Source organism: Cajanus cajan, chromosome 11, assembly GCF_000230855.2.
Source record: "Cajanus cajan strain Asha chromosome 11, NIPB_CcT2T_4, whole genome shotgun sequence".
In the NCBI taxonomy this organism is placed as follows: Eukaryota; Viridiplantae; Streptophyta; class Magnoliopsida; order Fabales; family Fabaceae; genus Cajanus; species Cajanus cajan.
Window position 1 is genome coordinate 46,586,388 of NC_138527.1, and position 21,346 is coordinate 46,607,733.

The 21,346-nt window shown below is 30.8% G+C and overlaps 2 protein-coding genes and 1 long non-coding RNA gene across 6 annotated transcripts; 1 reads left to right on the plus strand and 2 right to left on the minus strand.

The window, feature by feature from the left end:
- Positions 1 to 3,534: 3,534 nt before the first annotated feature.
- LOC109796835 (transcription factor MTB1) lies at positions 3,535 to 5,708 on the minus strand. The gene has a single exon (XM_083066614.1). The coding sequence runs from the start codon at positions 5,460 to 5,462 to the stop codon at positions 3,816 to 3,818; it is 1,647 nt and encodes a 548-aa protein (XP_082922740.1). The 5' UTR covers positions 5,463 to 5,708; the 3' UTR covers positions 3,535 to 3,815.
- Positions 5,709 to 10,988: 5,280 nt separating this feature from the next.
- LOC145953260 (uncharacterized) lies at positions 10,989 to 21,310 on the minus strand. The gene is made up of 3 exons (XR_014430807.1): positions 20,368 to 21,310; positions 13,452 to 13,695; positions 10,989 to 12,066 (listed from the first exon to the last, which is right to left on the minus strand). It is a non-coding gene; the product is annotated as an uncharacterized LOC145953260 (long non-coding RNA).
- On the plus strand, positions 14,450 to 19,952 carry LOC109798042 (protein DEFECTIVE IN MERISTEM SILENCING 3). Of its 4 annotated transcripts, none has more exons than XM_020358242.3 (7): positions 14,450 to 14,635; positions 16,075 to 16,192; positions 16,379 to 16,607; positions 16,947 to 17,138; positions 17,683 to 17,788; positions 17,885 to 18,003; positions 19,510 to 19,952. In XM_020358242.3, exons 1-7 carry the CDS (start codon positions 14,615 to 14,617, stop codon positions 19,688 to 19,690), a joined length of 966 nt encoding a protein of 321 aa, XP_020213831.1. In that variant the 5' UTR covers positions 14,450 to 14,614; the 3' UTR covers positions 19,691 to 19,952. The 4 variants fall into 4 exon arrangements, with proteins under 4 accessions (XP_020213831.1, XP_020213828.1, XP_020213829.1 ...); XM_020358240.3 differs by adding an exon at positions 14,829 to 14,937 and having other exon boundaries at positions 14,455 to 14,635; positions 17,683 to 18,003; XM_020358239.3 differs by having other exon boundaries at positions 14,452 to 14,635; positions 17,683 to 18,003.
- Positions 21,311 to 21,346: the final 36 nt, after the last annotated feature.

The window sequence follows — 21,346 nt, forward strand, 5'->3', positions numbered from 1 at the left end:
ATCTCAATTCAATACACCTCCTTTAGAATGTTAACCTATGTTGAAAAAAATTTCTTAGTAGAAATGTGTGATGATGTATTGTCTTGTTATGCTGCCCCATTGTTGTGTTGCTAAGATGTTTATAAGTTGTATTGTTGGAAATGATGGTGAGATGTATACTATATTGTATGTTGAAAAGTTGTAAGTTGTAAATCTATGTTGTATGTTGATATGTGTTGATAATCTGGACGTTGGGTTGTAGTTGTATTATGATGATGAAATTGTTTTACAGTTAATATTATATGTTTCTATATTACGATGTTTTCTAGTTTACGAGTTTATCCTTGCATTTTTCATATTATTGGACTGCAATGATTATATTATTATGAGAGCAGGGTAATATTAGGTTGGAGGATGGGTTGGATTTCGTGGTGTCATGCTGAAGATAGAAGTGTTTTGTTGTGTTGTTTTGATTCAACTTGTAGATAGTAGTTACTTGATCGAAAACTTAAAATTTTATGTTTACCGTTTGGATTATTGTGTATATGTGTGTGTATCATGATGTCATTGAGGAACTGTTGTTTATATTTGCAATTGTTTATTTCCTATACATTTATATTGTTGTATATATATTTAGGAACTGTTGCATGTTAACCTAAGGTAATTATACTTATGTTTGCACTAGTTGTTGAAATGTAAAGTGATCGTTATATATTTTATTTATAGAGTTTACTTATACTTTTTAGAGTCTATATGACAAGACATTTGAGAAGTATATAAAGTCTTTTGATTAGATTAAAAGCTAGTTTGATCAAAATAAATTTGTTTGATATAAGAGTTTATTTTAGAACTTATAGCTTATTTATATAAGTTAATTGAAGTAACTTATAACTAATAAGAACATTCACAATGGATGTATCTTATATCACTTTATTTGTCCCACATTGTCATATTACCTTTGTGTAACTCACTACACTTTCACTTTAATGGTAATACTTTAAGTAATTCATAAGATATTCACATTTTTATTTTAATTGATGAATGTAGCAAGTGTGGAATAATTTCTTTATTCTAAGCAACTATATAAGATACATTTGTCCAACTTTAAGACACTCTTAAGACATTTCCATTGTAAATACTTTAAGCTCTTAGTTATATATATATATATATATATATATATATATATATATATATATATATATATATATAATCCAATTTTACCTTTTTTAACTTGAAAAATATTTTGTATACAACTTATTCTTTCATTCTTGTCATTAAATAAATAAATAAATATATCATTTTTCTTCAATCAACTAGTTTATCAGTTAATCTTATTAAAATTTTTAAATTTTCAAATTTCAACTCCTAATTTATAGTTTATAAATTTTTAGTTAACTTATAAATATCAATTTTATTAAATACACTTAATAATTAAATTAAGTTACTTTGTATACAATAAAAATACTTTTAATACTTTTTAAAGTGTGGCCAGTAAGTATTTTATTAGTCTCATACCTATTATTAAATAGATATTCATTTAATTGTTTATTTATAATTTATAATAAATTTTTTTCATTGATATATGCGAGTATGAATATTTTTTTGTTGTTGTCGTAATTAGTCACGACTGTTGCTCCCAATTTTCCTTTATTATTATTTTACCTTTTTAAAAGCAAATATATGCACCACATGATCATTGTTATTGCATAACTCATTTATTGAAGGGACCTTAGCACGTGAACGTTTTTCACAATTTCAAAATTCAAAATAGGACCACTCACCATATTGACAAAGGTACTTATGCTTTCTCTTGTTTTATTTCCTGCCTAGAAGTGTTAATAAGGTTTAGTCCATGTTTTTAAAACATAACCGATGAGTCTGATTTAAGATTTAATAGTTTAGGGTTAAATTTTATTTCAACTGACATTAATAAAATAATAATTAAATAAAACACAAAAGTATATACAAAACATAATACTATAACATTATAAAATTAAAAATTTAAATAAACAAATTTTATTTTATGTATTATTAAAACCTAAAAGTATATACAAAAGTTCAAATATAATAGTTTGATCTAAATTCAATAATACACATCAATATTTATTAATAATAAAAAATTTATATTTAAATTAATAAAAAAATGATAAATATTTTGGACTGATTTTATTTTTAAAAAATTAAAATAATTTTATGCTAATCAGGTGATCAATTTATTGATTTTCAGTCAGATCGACTGGTTAAATTTTTAAAAGAGTTTAATGCATTATTTGATTCTTAAATTTTTAAATAATTTCTTATTATTCCATAAATTAAAAAATTATAATTAAGTCATTCATCCTTTTATGGAATTTAGCCTCCAAGATCAAAAGTCTATTTAAAATTTTTAAAATTTAATAAATTTTTTTATATAATATTTTTATACCTAAATAGTACATCAAATTATATTCAATATCATCATCATTCATATGTATGTCTCATAATCTCCATAAAAACAGATAATTATATAAAGAATATTTTCATATTAGTGACTAGTAATTCATAAATCAGATACAAACAAGTGATGATATGAAACTCTAATATGATGTGACCATATAGGTCTAAAGATATAAATAATATTTTATGGATAGTAAATAAATCTCTGATCTTGATTAAATAATTATATATATATATATATATATATATATATTAATTTAGAGATCTAATTAAAAATTCTAAAAATAAAATAAAATAAAGTTCAGTGATAGATGTATTAAACCTGTTAACAAAATAAATAAATAAAAATTGTTTATTTTTTCTCCTCTACAGACTTTTAACCTGAAATTCTTTTCTGCCTGAATTAGATATACCACTTCTCATAGAAAGGATAACAAAGGAGCAGTGAAGAGTTTAAGAGCAGTAAATGCTCTTCCTTTTCATGTACATCAGCAATAACACTTTTCTTCTTTTTCATATGCATCAAAGTTCTGACCTCATTTGCTTGCACATAAAGTTGAGGGGATGAAAACAAAATTACAGAAATAATTGTACTAAAAAATACACCTACTTACAATTTGCATGTCTATTTTCATATTTTTACAATAGTCAAACAAGTAATGAAAACTCATTATTCTCATTGCAGACAATAAAAAAAGAAATATATATCAAAACTCTTTCAATTGTCATTGTAAATGAAAAAATATATATTTATCAAAACTCATTCAATTGTTATTGTAAACACAATATGAAAATATATATGATTTATCTGATAAAATCTTTGAGATCATTATTATCTTAAATTAGTCCCTGTACAGATTGCAGAGACAAGAAAGACAAGTCTATTTACGAAACCACATAAAACATCAAACAACAACTAAGTCCTAAGAACGAGTAAATTCGGGGGGACCGCCTCAACTTTAAATATAAAATAAAAAAAGATTTACAATTATATATGTCTCTCTAAGGAAAAGCAGAAATATATAATGTAAGAATTTAAAATAACAAAAATAGCAAAAATTAACTAATGTCTCCTCTTATGCACGGGTCAAGAGAGAAGAAAAGAAAGAACCTGAAAGATACGACATCAAAACATAAACTCTTTAATCATAAAGACTAGATTGCTTAAACTAAATAAAATAATTGACATTGCAGGAACAATATTTCTAATGTGTATACTATAGACAAACAAACATAAATCGGTGCCTACATGGTTAATGGGAGCTATTATTCTACTACTCTAGCTCCCATCTTTTCATTTTAGATCCTCCGCAGTGTAACAAAATTTCTGAGGAAGTTTTTGAAATTGGTTTTTCACTATGTATGACATTCCTATGGACTATGCTAACTGCAACTTCCTGTTATCCAACTGATGACAATGGCTGCAATGAGTTAGATTCTGTTGGGGAAAATACAGCGATTAACTTGTCCTTTGTAAGCTGTTCAGATTCTTGTGATTTAATTACAAATGTGTGAAAAATAGTATCATTTGCAGCTGTGAGTTTAGACTCTACAACACTGATTTGTGCCTCATTGAGTGTTTGTATTACTTTGGAAAGAGGGTGAGCATCAAAAGGACAGCTCACCTTTACAATGACCTCATCTCGAACAGCTTGAACATTCACCCGAGAAGCTTCCTTATCCTGAATGTCCAAACTTGAGTTGCCCTCCAAAACTGATTCATCCTTTGAAGTGCTTCCAAATCTCTCTCTTTCAGCCTCCATGATCCTGACTTTGGCCTGAAGCTCATTGATATAAGCAATGGCATCACCCAACAAGGACGCCTTATCCATCTTGGAGATATTAGGCACAACAGATCTTAGCGCATAGAAGCGCTGGTTGAGCTTCTCACGCCTCTGCCTCTCTGCTTCAACGTGATTGAGTGGCTCGTCCCTTCCATTAGCTGGCTTCCTGCCTCGCTTTCTGGGCTTCCTTTCATCAGCAAGAATGGGTTGCTCCTCCTTGCAGGAAGCCTCAACATCAGATAATTCTGATTCACCAATAACTGGTTTCACCGAAGAAGGCCTTGAAGTGGCTCCAGTGAAATCAATTTGCATTTGCAGCTGCCTTTGAGGTTGATAGGTATTGCCAAGCCTGAAATCGTGTCTCACAGCATTAGCGACACTGCTAGTGGATGCCCTAGGAGCAAAAATCTCAGCCTGAAGACCGTTCCTGGGGTGACCTCCCCAAGTCCTATTATTATCGTCCATTTTCCTAACAGCAAGTTTCTCTCTAAAAACCTTGGGAATTGGAACTCCTGCGTCTACCTTGCCATCCCCAATGGCCAAACCGGTGAAAAGGGCATTAGAAGAATGCGTGGAAAAGAGAGACTTAACGGTGTGCAAGAGTTGAAAACTCTCTGGTAAGATTCTAACAGAACCCAACTCTACAACTCCCAAATCGGTGGGGACCAAAACAACAGTCTGTATTCCGGCGGATTTAGCCAAGAAAGAACGGACGCAGTAATCGGAAACAGATTTGAGCCATAAATGGTTGCCGGAGGCGAAGCACTTACCAGGGCCACCGTGGCCGCGAGGGAAGGAGAAGTACATGGAGGCCAGAAAGAACATCTCGGTGTCAGTGACGTGGTCGAGGCCAACTGCATAATTGTCTTCATCGGAACCACCGAAAGTGGTGTGAAGCTTCTGCAGCACTCTCTTTCTCATCCTCTGATGCATCTCTTCCTCCACAAGCCTTCCTCTTCCTCTCACAGCAACCTCTTCTTCTTCGTTCGGTTCTCTGCAGCATCCGTCGCCCCAACACAGAACCCAGTCACCGGATTTGGACTGAGAGAGTTGCCAGAAAATGGCGTAATTCCAACTGAAATTCGATTGGTTGGGACGCTCCACCAGATCGGATAGATTGTTCTGAACTCCCTCTTCGCTCCCAACCGCCATTAAAACACTCTCATTCCACACTGAATTTCTCATTAAAAACTCTAACGCTCCACCTCCAAGAACCGCTCCTACCATCGCCTTCTCTTCATCGTCCCACTCCACGCCCTTCATCTTCTAAATTAATATTTTCAGATCTTGCAAATTTCTCTTATCAGATCTTCCAAATTTCAGCTATCTCCACAAATAATAAATAAATAAGCGCGAGAAAGATAGAAACACAAACTGAGTGTGGCGAATCAAAAACAAGGGTTTTGTTTCGTGGCAGTGGTGAAAATTAGAAAAAGGAAGAAGAAGAAGAAAGGGTAGAGAGAGAAAAATGAAAGCTGGGCTCTAAATGCACTTCACGTGCTTCATCCACTCCGGTTCACGTGCTTTTCACGTTCCTTATCAGTTACTGGAGCATCGAGGACGGACAAGATGAAGACACGTGGAGAACAAATACGGCACGTGGAACGCATGTGATGTTTGGAAACGTGTTCGTTTTCGGGGAGAGTAATGATGGGAGTCGCACAACTTGCGTGATGTTACAGCTGGCACTGCATGATCAATCACGATGTCACGCGCTCCTTGCGCGTGAGTGGGGGAACTTTTATAGAGTATTTGAAGAGGCACGTTAGTCAGAGAGTCGTGGTGATGCAATTGAAGACTTTATCCACAATTTCACCAAAATCACATGTGAAATTTGTTAATAAGGGGAGAATGCGCCAAGCATGTTTGTTAAAAAATGTTTACTACTTCTTTTTGTTTCTTAATTCATATTATTTTAAACAAAATCTTACCCAAGTTAACAAATTGATTAAGTCTATATTTTTAAAGAGATATTAAGAAGTGTATTTTATTAATACATCAAAAGTAATTTTTTTTTTATAAAATTTAATATAATTTCATCATAACTTTTAATAAAATATTTTTTATTCATATTTTAATTATAGTCTTAACTTAAAATTATCATTTTAAATTATTCGCTAACCTCGTACAGATTTTAGCAGTAATTTTTAAATGTTTTTATTGTTTCTTTTATTGTTTTTCTTAATTACTATTTTCAGTGTGCTAAATTTCTAAATATATTAATTAAAAAGTTTTAATGAAAAAATTAATTCAAATACAAATTTTCTAGTGTTAATTAAGAGTTACGTCAATTTTTTTAACAGCCTTTATGAAATAAATTAAGTTATGTCAATTTTTTTTTCTAGTATTGATTTTAAAAATAGTTAATTTACTTAATATTTTGAATTTAATAATAATACACTCTTAGTATATATTTTTTTACATAATGACTAGCTCGTTAAAAATTATTTTTAAATGATTATTGTAAAAGTTGTGACACTTTATTTATTGTATTATGCATCTTAACCGAAAATTAAGAATCATTAATTGTGCATAGAAATACTCTCGTTTCTCTTCATTTTAACTAAACAACCAATAAGTTATTTGTTTCAATTTTTACTGATAGATGCATGAGGACATTCAATTATTGTTGTTATTATTAGAATTCTTTCTGCTAATAAAAAAAATGTATTTGATTGCATAGATTATGAGTTTTATTTCAAATTATTTTGATTAAAAAAAATATTTACTTTAATATAATTATGATCTTTAGAAATAAAATTTATAAGGTTATGATTTTTTTTTTCTATCAAAATCAAAATCAATATAAACATTTTTATAATAATTCCTTCCTTATTCAATTAATTTAGTTGAGTTAGAAAAACTACTAAAATCAACCTAATGAAAAGATTGAATAATATAAACAAAATTTTAAGTTGAGTTTATAACAATTGTTTGTAATTTTGACTAATAAAGAAACCTGAGTTAAAAACACTTTACTATCAGCAAATCCAAATTCAGTGACAGTTTCTAGAGGAATAGACTTGCAAGCTAAATGCTGATGGTAGTGCACCGGATAATCTCCCGGCAAAGCAAATCAGCTTCCGGAGTATTATTACTTGACAATTGGTTATTGGTTTCCATGGATGTTGCAACATGATGACATCATTGACATGCACTAAGTTATTTATAACAGCATGAACATATTGTTTGGCTATAAGATTATTAGAATTTGTCTATGAATCAAACTCTTATGTCTGGACTGTTATGAAGAAAGAAATTCATATCACACATGATTACTACCCTTTGGTTGAGAAAATTAGAAGCTTCCTTAGTCTTGATTGATGCATCCAATTTTAGTACATGTTTAGAGAAGGAAAATAGTGTTACAGACACTATCTTCATTAAATACTGTTAGTCATTGATTTGTTTCATTTATGATGAATAAAAAAAACAGTCACATAAACAATTTATCTAAAAGAAAAATTTTGTTATTCATAATAATTTTTTTAACACAATTATGCTAAATAATCGAAAGAACCTTCAATAAAAGATATGCAATGTCTAAAAAAATAAATAAAAAAACTCATTTACACAAGCATCTAATAAAAAAATAAAAATAAAAAATAAAAAAACCAAGGGTCTACATCAAGATAAAGAACTTCAATACTCACCATGAAGGGAAAAGTATTTTGCAATTAAATATTAAAAAATAACAGCACCAACAACTTCGGTTTTGGATCACTTTTAGCTTTCCTTAGCCTTATATTCCACTCAAATTAGCTATAGTGCCTTATCTTGTGAGTTTTGTCTGTCTATAAGATATTAGCTTCTGATTTCTAAATGTATTGGGAAAAATCCTAGTCCCACATCGACTAGAGATTAGGCAATTGAATAGTATATAAGTGGAAAGCAACCCTCACCTTAAAAGCCGGTTTTGTAGGATTGAGTTAGGCTTCAATCCACTATTCTAACATGGTATCAGAGCCATTTAGATCCACTTTAAAAATGGGCCACCCACCATTGATGCATGCCTTATAGGCGTGAGGGTTGAGTTGGGAAAAACCTAAGTCCCGCCAATCCTGGATCACTGAAAAGGGTCACCCACCATTTATCCACGTACCAAGCCCAATAGTGCTGGACGTGAGGGGGTGTATTGGGAAAAATCCTAGTCCCACATCGACTAGAGATTAGGCAATTGAATAATATATAAGTGGAAAGCAACCCTCACCTTAAAAGCCGGTTTTGTAGGGTTGAGTTAGGCTTCAATCCACTGTTCTAACAAAATGTTAAAGAAATCAAAACGCGTTTAATTTCCTAGGAATCATCTCTTATGTAACTTTTGACATCATGAATGCATAAATTAATGCTTTAAGAGTTTGATTGTGTTTTCTTTTTGTTAACCGAGGTTGATTAATTAAGGTTTGCAAATGGCAAGCAAAACTTGGTCAAATCCACTTTTACTTTCTTGGTGATCACACTTGTCTTTACACGGTATTAAAAGTAACAGACCATGACAAAATGTGGGGGACGGGGTGAAAGATAACACCCATACCCATTCCTGTTCTCTCAAATTTAAAAAGAAAGCTAAAAAAATAATTTTTCCCCTTGTCTCTTCTATCAACATAATAAACAATCGTCTAATTCTTTTTCTTCTCATTTTCTTTTCATTATCTATCTTTTTTAAATCAAACAAAGTATTACACTCTTCCTTTAATCGTTTATTTATTTAATTTTTTCTTTTCTCTCCGGTCAAATAATTAAACAACCGTCTTACTTTTTATTATTTTTCTTCTCATATTTTTTTCGTTAGCTTTTTTTCATAAATCAAACAAAGATCCTTTGTTTGGTTAGAAAATAAAATTAAATAAAAACAAAAAAGAAATAGGAGAGAATTTTTTTTTATTAAAAAAAGTGTAGAAAAAAATATTTTTATTAATTTGTTATAAACTTCACACGGATATTAAACAATTTATTATATTCGACAAGAATATGTTATTTCATATATGAAAACTAATAACACACAATGTAATAATTTTGTCTCTTAAATATGTTGTTTAAAAATATTTTTTTTTTAGAAAAATTACCCTCTTAAATAAATTTTAGTTTATTGAGAAATGGGTTTTTTTTTTTAATTAAAAATACCCTCAAGTTCAACAAAAAAAAATTATAAACATCCTATTCCAGTTTTTTACAAAAATATTTTGAAAATTTTCTATTAATCTTCTTATTTATTATTTTAATTACTTTTTTTTAATAAAGATATCCCCATGTGAAAGGTACATTACTTGATTAAGTGGAACAAAAATAGAAGGAATAAATCTTCACCGATTTTAAGAGTAATGGTAAAAAAAAAAATTATATAATAGTTTACAAGTTTAATATCATTAATTAAATTAATTATTTTCCTTTCTTACCCAATGATTAAAAGATCTTATATACACGATCAAAAATAGTGTAATGGAAAAATAAATTTATACCATTAGACTTAGTGTAATGGTGAAGAATTAGGGTAAATATGCGAAGATTTGAATTCGATTTTTATTATCTTTATTATACACACAAAAAATTATATTGAATGTATTCAATCTAATTAAATAGTCAAATAAGAACATTTCCTATGATAAAAAAAATAAAAATAAAAAGTAAGTTATCGAATCATATTTAAATAGATAAAATTAAAATTAAAATTAAAATATGCGTAGTTTTTAAATCATGATTATTTATAGTAGTACATAATAATTAAAAAAATTATTATATTTATTATCTTGATCACAATATAATAGACTAATGTAATTATATAAAAATTCATAATTTAATTACCATATTATATAATATTAATATCTATATAAAAATATTATTTTCAAATTAACGTATTCATAAAAATATATTATATATTAATCTAAACTTATATAATGAAGCATCAAATTATTTTAAAGTTTTATAAAAATTTGTATACTTAATTGATATATGATAATTTATTTTTTTAGTTTATCAGTTGAATTGCTGATTAAATTGTTTTTAAATTTATTGAAGACTATGTTGTCTTAGTCATAACTATGTTACTCAATTTAAATATTTGCATACAGCTTATAATTAAAACTTTTCATATTAATAATGTTTTCTATAAAGTTTATAATTGGTCCTTTTTTTTTCTAACATAATTTATAGTTGGTCGTAGGGACAAGGATACGGGCTCAAACATGCATATTATTACGCACATGAAGAGTACCCTCCGAAAACTATAAATGTGACCAAAATCAGGGTCCAGAAGGCACCGCACTAAACATGGTTCTTTGGGGTCTTTAATTGTCGATGCCCATGACTCGCACTTACATACTCTTCATTCCACTTTAGATTGTCTCAATGAAAATCCTAATATCTAATGTTTAAAGCATCCTTGTCCTTTCTCTTTTGGGGTGGTGAAGGATTAATATTGAGGATGGGATGTGGGGTTCGTTTTGTCTAACAAAACACAAATACCAAACATGACATGTGTAGTGGTGGTCATTGGTCAAACGCAAGTTATCAATATAAAATCTTATTTTGTTGCGTGTGATTGTGCATGCATGGGCAAAAAAATATGTGGGATCCATCTATAAAGAAATATTGCTCAATTCTTTATGAGGAAGGAAGTGGAGTGGATTGAAATGATAAGGTACTCAACAAAAAAAGAAAAAAGAAAAAAACCACATATTATATATTAGGCTGTCACATCCATTTTGCTTGTATAATTGCTTCAAATTTCATGTTTAATGCATGCCTACCATCGGTCCCGAAACACAAAATTAGTCCAAATTATCCACATCATCACACGAATTATATCATGGGTTAAATGAGGAATAACTTGCATGTATTTCTCATTTTACATTATACTTAGGAACTTACTACCAATTAATTTCGTTTATACTATATCCCTCATCCTCTCTCAAGTTTCAATATCAAAATTCGTGTGAACCTCGATGTACGCATATATTTTGCTTATATGCTAGCATGAAAGCAAGTGGATAACTTTAGGGTTAAATATGTTTCTATTTTCTAAAAATTAATTTTTTTATTTAAGTTTCTTTAAAAAAAAAAATTTCAGTCTTTTAAATTTATATAATATGTATTTTAAATTTTTTTAAATACTGTTAATTTTTTGTTAATTACCTCTTATTTTGCATATACCTCGTAATGATCTTGTAAAAGTAATGATTTTTTTTCCACTTTTAATCATTGTCTTCTCTCCCACATTTTAATAAATAGTATAATTTATATGAAAATTATTATTTTATGTCTCATAATGATCTTGTCTCAATGTGATGATTATTTTATACATTATACTTGACATTAAATTTTTTTAATTAAAAATATTAATTATTTTAGGATTAAGTTAAAATTTAGGGTGAAGAATAATTTTATACATAAAGTTTTTCATTATTCATTCTTGGGTGAAGAATAATTTTATACTTAAAGTTTTTCATTATTCATTCTTTGACCTAGACATGAAGTGCTCTATTTTATTTTTTCTTTATTTTATTTTTACCCTCAATGGAGAAAATTAAGGGTCTCTCATTTTTTAAAGTCAACACCTTTTGAGGGAAAAGAAGAATGAACATTGTTTAGAGTGATTAGCATGTTGAGGGTTTCAAGAGCAACTCAAGGTGAAATGGTGTTGCCAAAAATTGAAAATTTGGAGAGGGTTACCAACAAAGGCATGAAACTAAATATTTATGAACACGATGATGATGGTCAAGAGAAAAATCCAATAGGTAGTTAACAAAACATCCAACTCCAAACGCCATCGTGTGACCTTCGTTGCAACACTTTAATCCTATTTTTGTCTTGCTCTCATACCACGTATGATTATCGTAGTCCAAACCACATGGAAACACGCAAGGGTAAGCTAGGAAAAAGAAACAACACCATCAAATCTTTGACAACATAGCAACAAAGCATCACAACATACAACACAAATCAACATAGTCCAACTTTTAATAAAAACAACAACACATTTCATCACAGTTCAATGCAGTACATGAACAACACAATCATCTCAACACGTCATATGCTCAACACAACAACTATATGTGTCGTCACGTATTTCAACTAGGAGATCTCTTACAACACAAGGTGAACAATTTAAGTGGCTTGATCCTACCGAAACGACAACACATGGTGAGCTTATTCTTTACTAGATCAACAATAAATCAGATATAAATTCACAACACAATAACTCAGTTTCTTGGAGGTCGCCATTCAAACAAAGAAATATAGTACTAATGTCAGGATAGAACAGTTGGGTACAGGCCTACCACGACATTAATTAGTTTAACTAAGTCTCGTATAGGATTAATCTACCGACTATCCTTCAAATACTACAGCCTTTTGAAACTCGGTTAGGAACTAAGTTTCCAACTTTGTATTTTACTTAATTGGTCACTTGTAATTAGTATAGCTCGACTTGACCCCTATAATGTGGTCACTTCATACACACGTGCCTTGATCTTGCCCACACACGGTACTAACAAAGTCCTATAAGAAAAATGACACAGTATCTACTTCAAAAATCAACTTCCCAAGAAGGGTTTTTTAACAAATTGGAATCTCGGAGCACCACAACACAATATCCACACAGTGAGATTTGCAACTTTTAAAAATATATCTTCTAGTCCTAAGTGGTCAACATCACAGGTCAACAACACAAACAACTCGTTAGATTTTTTAACACAACAACTCAATCAACACACAACTTTTTAACTCATATCACCATCATTACAACTCATTTACAACACTATGATCAACATGCCTCTCAACAACATATCAAAATTATTCATATAGAATCCTACCATATCTACACAACTTCACATCATGTCAACTTACACAACATAAACATCATATATATCTTCAAAACACTCACATCTTAAGAAAACAACATCATAAATCAACTTAAGCAACTAAAATAACTCTCAACTTAACCAAATCACTTATTGTGAGATGACAACCATCACATAAAATATCACATAGGGAGTTCTACTACTTTTACCATGCTCATCCTTATCTCATATGAAAGACAAAAAGATTTTCTACAACTTTCATGAATAACTCAGATTCTAATTCTCTCATCTATCATGTTAAAAATGGTAAAAATTGTAACAATTTGCCTAAATCCTAACAGTTTGACCTTTGCGCTAGACCTCATTTGTAAGTGATTCCAACGCCATTAGAAAGTTAACACCCAAGACTACAACTTTATGAAGACAAAAAAGTCGAATTCAAAAAGCACCATACCGCTTAGCACTTACAAGAGTGCTCAACGTTTTCAAAAGTGCTTAGCAATTTCCAAACGACTCAGCCTTTTGCCCCCTGAGACCCTCCTTGTCACATGGCCCCCAATTGGCTTAGCCGTTTCTAAACGAATCAGTCCATTACCTCCAGAGATCACTCCTTGTTCACAGCCCCCAAATTTCCAAACAGCTTAGACTTTTAGTGATAGAAAGCATCCCTATTATTCACCATTTTTGAACCTCCACACCTGAAACTTAGAAAAATTCAACATGCAATGGAAGAAATAACACTCATGCACCAAAAATAGCTCAATTCAAGCCCCAAAAATAACATGCATCCATGAACTTTTCCCAAGATCATCAATTCACCGCACATGCAACAAAACCTAAAAACTTTCAATATTCAACATTCAATCCCTTTAATCCATCCCCGTAGCTGCAGATTTCAAGATTTTATCAACAATAAGCTTTTAATTCAATAAGCTTTTAATTCATTCAATAGTTAAATGATTCAACTAAAATCTACTGTTTTAACTTTTCGTATCTCAATTCCAAGTTTCCCATAGAAGAAGAAGACAAGGAAGGACTTTGGGTTGCTCTAAGGTGGAAAAAGAGAAATAGGAGAAAATGGACTCCAAGTTTCAAGTATCAAAGATATTCCTTAAAAATATGAAGAAAAAGAAAAAAGTTTTGAATTTTCTTGAAATTCTTTTCCCTCTTAAGTCAAGATCTCACTCTATTGAAAAGATAAAAACTAAGAAAGTATTTATTAAATCATATCCTTTTTAATAGGAATAATTTTTTTTATTCACATATAATTAATTTTTGATTAAATTATGATAAATAAATTACATAATAAATATAATAAATTGAAGACCGTTGATAAGACAAAATAAGATTATTAAAATATTAAAAATTGAAAAAGATATAGTAAAGAAAACTAGAATTTTAAGATCAGAGTAATGAAAATATTGGATTCGGAACTGGATTCAAATTTTAAACTTCAAATGTCAGAGAAGTTGAACGAAATTACGGGGCGACCACTGCTAACTGCAAAGCACTTGTATGTTAGGATTTAAGATTCCTAAAAAGCAGAGTTCGGATATTTGGTACTTTTGAAAGCAAAGAAGAGAGAGAAAGTGTTAGGGATCACAACACGCTTCTCTCATGTCTCAACCCAACCACACGGTGAGGTCCATTCTCAAACCACTTCGCAAAAGGGTTTTATGTATTTTAAATTTCAATTTTTTATTTTATTTGCATGAACTAAATCTTAACATAGATGAAGCTGTAATCTTTTTGTTTGTGAAAGCTTATAGCTTCTTACTGAAGTTGATTTGCCGCCAAAGGTGTGTACCAAAGTTCAGTGTTTATTGTTCAGGTCTAGCAACTTGGGACTCAACCCATTCCCACAACTCAATTTTAAATCTTAGGTTGAGATTTTGAAGTTTTTGCAGAATAAGGGTTTCCAGGAAACCAAACGTGTAAATGTAAGAATAATGTTTCCAGTTTGATAGCTTTGATATTATAATGATGTAAAAAAATTACTAGTAAATGCTGCCTGCTGCACCTGCTGCAGTTATGGATACAAAAAAAAATAAAAAATAAAACTTGATCCAGCTGTCACTATGGCTACAAAACCCCCAAATAGCTTGAAGTTGCGGGCTTTGTGGCCGGTTTGGCCACAATTACATTTGCAAAAACTCCATAAATCTGAATGTTGTAGTCAATCCAACCGCAATTATGATTGCCAAATCTTCAAAAACTTAGGCTGTGACCGATTTGGCCTTGTATCTAGATAGATAAATGGTGGGTGGTTCACTGGTTCTTCTAGGATAGATTTTGATACCATTTTAAGAACGTAACTTTTGGATCTAATTCAACACTTAAAAAATCTCAAAGTTGCGGCCAATTGGGCTGCAATTACAGTTGAAAAAACTCCAAAAATCTGTAGGCTGTGGCCAATCCGGCCAATAATTATTGCAAAAACTCCAAAAGAAAATTGAATTTGTAGCTGATTTGGCCCATATGAAAAAATGGTGGGTGATTCTTTTAACTAAATTTAGGATATACTCTAATATGATCTTAAGAATGTGAATTTGGACTTAATTCAATTATACAAAGGTGATGGTTTCCCTTCACTTATATATTTTAATTTTGGCTTTATCTCACATGAGGTTTTTCCAATAAATTATGACCACGAAAACTCTAAAAACATTGATAGTGTACTGTTTTTTAAAATATTTGCTGGTGATACTAACTGTGATATGATTTGGGGGGACATGGGCTCTTCAATTTATTTCATGATTTAGGCATCTGCTGTCGATTTGATTGAAGTATATATATTTGATTCTTTTAATGAGTAACTTATTTACAGTGTATTATGGCCAAAACCCATGTGTTACAAGACCTACATTTTGTTACTTGATAGAACACTTTTGCTCCTATAACTGGATATATTCTTTGGAAAATCTGGAAGCGATTTAACTAAACTTTGTTCATGACTTCATGTTACTGTAGAACATAAATGTTCTAATATTGCTTTACATTTTTTTCATGTTATTTTTCCACATCATTTTTTGTCCAACTAAATATTGAAACTTTTATTGTTGTCTCTCCTTTTTCAGGCGAATCTAAACAATGACAAAGAGAGATGTAAGAATATGATCAGGCAGCATGAAGATAACCTTAAGTTCCTTAATTCACAATCTAATCGCTTACACGAATCAATACTTGACTTGCAAGGTATGTAAAAAAATTAATCTGTTTTTTTAGCTGTTTGTCTAGAAAAGTAGGAAGATATAAGAGGAGTGATTATAATTTGAGATTACCAATACAATCTAATACAATACTACATATTACTTTTTAGTTGAGTAAACCATTTTAATTAAGTTTTTCATATATACATTTTTTGGCTGATGAAATTTTTAGTAAGTCTTGGAAGGTACCATTCAAGTAGTATAATTACATCGGAGAATGGAAATGGTGCCTTTCATACTGAAGAGGAAACAGTGGAACAGATACTGAAGAAAGAGAACTCTGCTGCCAGCCTATATAGTTGGCTAAAAGCTAATGCTCAGACATCAAATTTGGCATTAACAAAGGATGTTGTGGGAGTTGTCGCAACCCTTGCAAAAGTTGAGAGTGATGATCTTAGCAGGTCAATATATTTTATTTTATTTTATTCAAATTTTTAACACTCATCTAGTCTATGTAATTTAAATCTGGCAACAAACAATATCTCTTGTCTCATTTCATTTTTTAGATTTTAGAACATGAGTCTCAGTTCTTTTAATACAATCATTAAAATATCTTGCAGACTATTCATGTAGCATCATCTGTGAAATTTCTAAGCATGTTAGTACTAGTGTGAATCTTGAACATGACTGGCATATTCTAATTTTTTCTAGTGTATTTCTTACTAGCATAATCACGAAGAAAGAAACTCCTATTATAATTATTTAATTAAAAAAAAACTTGCAATTTTGTCTAAATACAGAATCCTTTCTGAGTTTTTGGGCTTGGAGACAATGCTTGCAATTGTCTGCAGTACTTATGAGGGCGTTAATGCACTGGAGAAGTATGATCCAGATGGCTTGATAAATTTTAACAGTGGATTGCATGGTATTGGATCTTCAATTGGAAAGAGAATAAATGGCCGATTTGTTGTCATATGTCTTGAAGATTTAAGGTAAGTTTAACAAAAAATTCAATTTAGCTCCTCTTGAATTTTTTTGCAAAATAAGTTATGTCAAGATAGATAGACATAAAACTCTATTTAAGTTTAAATTTTAGGCCCTGCATTGGGACTTCTATCTATTACTCTCTTCATAAAATCTGAAAAACTCGCAAGGTATATCTTGAATTAGAAGTTGCAATACGATACTCATGATGAGTTTAGCAATGGATGTCAAGACATTTGCATGAAGTAACAACATAAAGTGCAAGTGTAGATTTTTCATGCTAAATATATTTTTTGGTGGAGCTATATGTGTAAGGAGGATAGATGATTTATTTGTTTTTACATGCGGATGACATTTAACTATCCATGGAATACATATCTTTGTTTGGTCCCAACTTGTGATCTTTCATGAATAAAATTTGTTTTGCTGATTAAAAAAAAGATGTGAAAAGCTCACATGATAGGGATTCAATTCTACACGAGCATAATTTAGAGGGAAGGTGAAGCTCTTTCCTTTTAATTTTTTAAAGCATTGTACTTGTTTTTATTTCAGACCCTTTGTTGGAGGTTTTGTAGCCGATGATCCACAAAAGAAGTTGGCTCTTCCAAAGCCAAGATTACCTAATGGGGGGCACCCACCTGGGTTTCTTGATTACGCAGTGAACATGATTCATTTGGATTCAAAATATTTATCTTTTTTTACTGCCAGTGGGCTCGGTCTTAGAGAGACTCTGTTTTATGGCCTTTTTTCTCAGCTACAAATATATAAAACCCGGGATGAAATGCTGCTTGCTCTCCCATGCATCCGTGATGGAGCTTTGTCATTGGACGGTGGGATGATTAGGAAATGTGGTATGTTTGCTCTTGGTAGTGGGTAAGTGTCAAATTAACCTTCCCCCTTTTAATGCATTTTGATTTAGATATTTTTTTGTTTTTCTACCCTTCTTATGATAAGTGATACTTTTAGTTCTCTGTCAATTAACTTTCAAGGATAAATAATTCTGCTGTTCAATTTTGCTTATTTCAATAATCTCATAAAAAAGTGTTTACATGATAATACTTCATCCAATTGATTTGTATCTCCTAGTAAGACATAATGATATGACCACTTGTTTGCATTACACATAGGTATTCAGGGCATGTTTGGTTTTCAGCTGGGGAACTGAAGACGCCCAAAGTACATTCAAAAGGAAAAACTGAAAAAAAAAAAAATTCTTGTTTGGTTTTCAGTTGGATCTGATTCTAAATTGAGTTTTTCCTCAATTTTGTCATGAAATTTAGTTTAAAATGGAGGGAAATGGAGAGTTGGTTTTGCAAACGCAGTTTGAAAAATGAAGTTCGTTCAAACTAAAGTTTGCAAACTTTAATTCAAACATGCACTTAGATATTTACATATTGAAAAATTATTATCTTTTTCTTTTCTTTTTACCGTGATATGCTTGTCAATTGATTGTTAATTGACATAGATTTAGTTAGGGAGTTGCTATGGGGAGGGGAAAGGATGAGAGGCTTAAATTTTCATTTTTAAATTTAGAGACAATCTCTTTTTATTTAAATAAAAATAAGGTATCTTTACCAAAAAGGTAAATAAAAATAAGGTATGACTGGGAGGCTACATGCTAATTTTTGAAGGCCGGATATTCCAAAAATAGCGAAAGTATTGCTGCCATATCCATATTGGATATTGACACATCCAAGAGGAGTATCCTCCAATTTTATTTTTTTTAAATACTTTTAGGATAGGACTGTGATACTTTGAGTAACAAAAAAATTACATGCAGCTCTATCTTTTCCTATGTATACTTGGGCTATAGTAAATAGTAGGCAATATAGAGCCAATACTTCTGAGTAGGACTAATGCCTTTTGTAACATTCCAATATGGGTTGGGGAAATTTTTTGTAACATGTTCATGGGATAATATTTTCTGATGTGGGTAATGGAAATATATGTCACATTTTTCCAATATGATCACAAGCATTGTTTTTCTAAATTGTGATTGTCATTCAGTGATATAGTTATACATTAATAAGAATTAATCAATGTTTCTTAACAAATATTATGCATTTATGTGAAGTGTGTTTATATATATTAAAGTTTATTAAAAATAACCAACATCATATAAATGTTTGACAATTCACCTTTTATTTGACACCTTTTAAAAAGAGAAAAAGATTAGCAATTAGAACTACTTTATCAAGACTTCCTTTTTCTCCTCATTTGACAACTTGTGTTATGACCATTTATTTCTTTTCTAGGTTAAACACTCTTTTCTTTCTCTTGCTTTCATATAAATATAATACCGTAATCTGAGGATTAATTTTTGCTACATATTTTTTGGTCTTATTATGAATTAAATTTGTCACAACACTCTGGCTGTAGGAAAGAAGTAGAAGTGAAGTTTCCTCTACTCTCTGGAGAATCTAATGTACCACCGAATTATATTGAAGCCGAAGATGTGGTGAGGAAGCTGAAATGGGAAAACACTAAACTTGACGCTGATATACATAGAGAGCAGCAATTATTAGATTACAGAAAAGGAAACTTAACTAGGCACGCCTGAAAAGTTACTAAAAGTTACTTATGGAAAGTTACTTTGCAAGACATGGTAGCTAGCAACTAACCACATCCAATTGTGTGCATTATTAGCTGTTAATTTAAAGACATGACTAATGAGGAGTATGTCCAAAAGAAAGTAGATAGTTATGCATAGACATAACATAATGAATTTTTTTGATGTAACCTAAAATTTATGTTACTCAAAAAGAACATGTCTTGTCACATGATCATATCCAAATTCTTATAATCTCACTTTTGTCTTCTAATTCCATCTCTTTATCTAATAAAAACACGAGGAACTTTCATTTTCAATTGTTCATGTGCAGGACCAATAATTAAAAAAAAAAAAAAATTCTAGTGAGGAAGTCTGAAGTCACTAGACTTGTTGCACAGCAAAATGTCACAGAAAATAGTCTCTAAAAATAAAACTACAATTATTTCACCTTCACACAGGGACTATGTTTCACTTTAAGTATCAACTTTCAATAAAGTTCTTTATTTGTTCAGTTAACGCAGACTTTCAAATGCATAAAGGACCTATGTGGAGAATATCAAATTAAATTTACCAAGGATATAGACACTAAATAACAGAAATAAAAGAAGTATTAACAACTACTACAATGCAAAGACAATTTTGTGCCACATTAATATCAAGCCATGTACTCCAAAAAAAGGCCATACCTTGGATGTATCATGTATACCCTGGTTCAAAATACAAAGGGAATTCCTACACTTTGCTACCAAGCCACAAAACCTTTGGTTTTGATTCCCGATTTACTCTCAGTTGTCTACACACCTTTCCTTTGGTGTCTTGTTCTGTTCCCTTTCTCTTTGTCTCGCTCTTGACCAGTGACCACCACCACACATGTCATGTTTGGTATTTGTGTTTTGTTAGATAAAATGAGCCCCACATCCCATCCTCAATATCAATCCTTCACCACCCCCCAAGAGAAAGGACAAGGATGCTTTAGGATTTTCATCCAGACAATCCAAAGCGGAATAAAGGGTACGTAGATGCGAGTTATGGGCACGCATAGCCGGTTGAAGACCCCAAAAAACCATGTTTAGTGCAGTAGCTTTTGGTTTCTGAGTTTGATCACATTTTCGGTTTTTTTAAGGTCACTCTTCATGTGCATGCTAATATGTATGTTTGTCATCGTGTAAATCTGACACAAATGGTCTGAAATCTAGTATGAATCACATCTGTTTGTGGCTCTAACAACATCCTCATAATTGGAATTGTTTCCTTCTTGTGGCATTTGTGCATATTATATTATTGTATTGGTGTTGGAAGGAGATTGGTTTAGGGGTGCAGTGAAAAATAACCATGAAAGATAATATTGTCTCCATGTCGTCCTTCGCCGCCACTGTGCTTCTTCGCACTCCGTTACGTCACACTATATTGTTGCTCCGCTTGTTGTGTCATCCTCCACTGCATGGTCCTTCGTCACCGGTCACCGGTCAATGATACCATAGTCTTCAAGTTTTAGGTGAAAGAAATTTTATGTAACAGATTGATGATATCGTAATCACATATGATAGTATTCGCCCTAAAATCAGTCATGTTAAATTATTGGTAAAAGTGGTAGACTTTTTATTTTTTTTATTTTTTTTATTTTTTTATACACATTTTAATTTTAATTTTATCCTCCCATCATAA